Below are 2,370 nucleotides of genomic sequence, written 5' to 3' on the forward strand. Positions count from 1 at the left end.
GGGAGCTGATATTAAGGAGAGAGACTGTATTCTTTCTTTCCCAAGCTAGGATGTGAAAGGGCAGGCAAGACCATTTGCAGTCGCTGGGAAACCATCCACAAACACACAAACAAGTGCCTTACCTTGTGTACACAGGCCTTTGCGTTCAGGAAAAACAGCTCCACTGTGTTCTTGTCCTTTAGAAAGGATATGCTCTCGATGTAGAACCTGAAAGACAGTATGTGGAGTTCATTTCTTCAGACTTAACTTCTGACTCTTGGGATGGTTTCATTTCCTCAAAGACAGCGTTAAGGAGCCACATGGCCTTGCTTTAGTTTTTATGTCGCATACCACCTCTGTGCTCGCACACACACATACCTGCAGATGAAGTCGCCTACAGAGCATGACTGTGTGTAGGCCCTGAGTTAAAGGGAAACTCAGCACAGGTCCACCTGCAAACACTGTGTGTCCACTCATTTGATGGAGCACACAAGCCCAATTAAGAGCCCAGAGCAAGCTGGTTGTGTCTGAACCTCAAGGCGTCCCGCTGGCTCAGTGGTGACCAGAGTTGGGGTTGGTGGGGGACTCCAGATCCACCTTACCCCATCTCACACAGAGTTATAGTTAGACTGCCTCTTTCCCTTTCTGTGGGGAGCTAGGGTTTCCCTTGGCAGGAAGCCAAGTTCCCCTTAGCTGTTAGTTTTGCTCTTTTCTCATGCAAATCAGGGCTCTCCTGGCCTCATTTCCCCATGCCCTTTCTAAGATTTTCCTTGTACAGTGTGTAAACCTATAGATTCTAAGTTCCTTTTTAGCTGGGGATGGGAGGGGGTGGGGAGTGGAGAGTGGGGACTGGGGGGAGGGGGGTGCTCTGACAGCTTTGAGATGGGAAGGGAGGAAGGCTTCAAACCTTTCTCATCAACACACAGTGCTAAAAGTTGTCTAGGGAGGACTGGGGCTCTGCACTGAGCACAGGTAAACCTGAGTCCTGGCATTTTTTGAGTTCTAGAACCTTCTTGAAATCATACAGGAGGGACATAATGTCCCAGGGCAACTCATACAGCTGGGGTCCTCGACAGGAACTTGCTCTCAAATCAGTGAGAATCAAAACACAAGAAGACCATGGTAGGGGGATGATATCTTCAGGCCTTCCAAGTCACACAGGGGCTTGGGCATTTGTTTCTCTTTTCCTTTCTTGTTAATAAAATATGTGAGCCACTAATGCAGCTGAAAAGGCTGTAAAAGGAGTGTGAGAGAAATGGGAAGATCGTTTTGAAAATGCCACCTCTGTGTGTCGCCTTGTCAGGGGACGCTCCAGAAGGAGAATAAATCTGGGATATTTGTACTTAAAAGGGTTTAGCTCACTGTTAAGTGAGATTAATGAAGGCTGGGGAGACTTGGGTTTTGAAAAGTGTGAAAGGCAGGAAAGGAAATGAGAAGTTATGGGAAAACAGGCTTTCGAGGAAGAAAAATCCAGAATGCCACCTCTGTTTATTAACATTAATAGAGATGTGTAGTCTTGTGTCTTTATCAAGGTAAGTGTCATGACTGAACTTATAATTTTGGAGAGTTGAACTTAGTAAGTGTAAACTGTTTTTTTTGTTTTTTGTTTTTTGTTTTTTTAATTTATGATTGCTAAGAAAATCTCTCCCCTGTCTTTACTGAATTCCTGCATGGCAGTGGTTTTCAACCTTCCTAATGCTGCAGCCCTTTAATATAGTTCCTCATGTTAGGGTGACCTCCCAGCCATAAAATTACTTCCATTGCCACCTCATAACTGTAATTTTGCTACTGTTATGAATTGTAATGTAAACATCAGATATGAAGATGGTCTTAGGTGATCCCTGTAAAAGAGTCATTGGATCCCAGAGGGTTGCAGTGCACAGGTTAAGAATTGCTGCTGTGCAGCAAGAGTAGAGTGACATCAAATCTAGATCCTTTTGTGTACGGTGGAGTCACTGATACTTTACTAGGAGGGCTTTCTTGTGATCGTAAGACATTGTACAACAAATGGAGTGGCCAGTACAATGCCTGTGTATGGAGGGAATCCAGTAAATTCTAACCACAGAGGCCTTGTGACACCTTACTTTAGTAAACAACTTGAAGGGTGGGATGGAGTTTGAACTATATTTGAAGATCAAGGGAACTCAAGTTTCTGCTGAGCAAAAGAATACATCCAGAAGAGATGAACGTTGTTGTTAGACAGAGCCTTACTCAGACAGTGTGATGAACAGTCTTTGGAATTTGACCCTCACCAAGACTACAGTCGTGATACCTTGGGGAGTCTTTCATAGTTTTAGTTTGTTTGACTTTGAGCACAGCTATGAGGACCAGGCTGGTGAAGTGGCCTGGGAGAGAGAGAGAGAGGGAGAGGGAGAGGGAGAGGGAGAGGGA

The 2,370-nt window shown here is 44.9% G+C and overlaps 1 protein-coding gene across 6 annotated transcripts in view; it reads right to left on the reverse strand.

Moving 5' to 3' along the window:
* The window catches only part of Frmd4b (FERM domain containing 4B), a 319,697-nt gene that overhangs the window by 98,716 nt on the left and 218,611 nt on the right, over positions 1-2,370 (reverse strand). For all 6 annotated transcript variants that reach the window (XM_031382703.1, XM_031382704.1, XM_031382701.1 and 3 more), the window contains one exon: positions 123-207. In XM_031382703.1, the coding sequence (XP_031238563.1) occupies positions 123-207 (85 nt within the window). The remainder of the gene's footprint in view (positions 1-122; positions 208-2,370) is intronic.

Source organism: Mastomys coucha, unplaced genomic scaffold (assembly GCF_008632895.1).
Source record: "Mastomys coucha isolate ucsf_1 unplaced genomic scaffold, UCSF_Mcou_1 pScaffold20, whole genome shotgun sequence".
Lineage (NCBI taxonomy): Eukaryota > Metazoa > Chordata > Mammalia > Rodentia > Muridae > Mastomys > Mastomys coucha.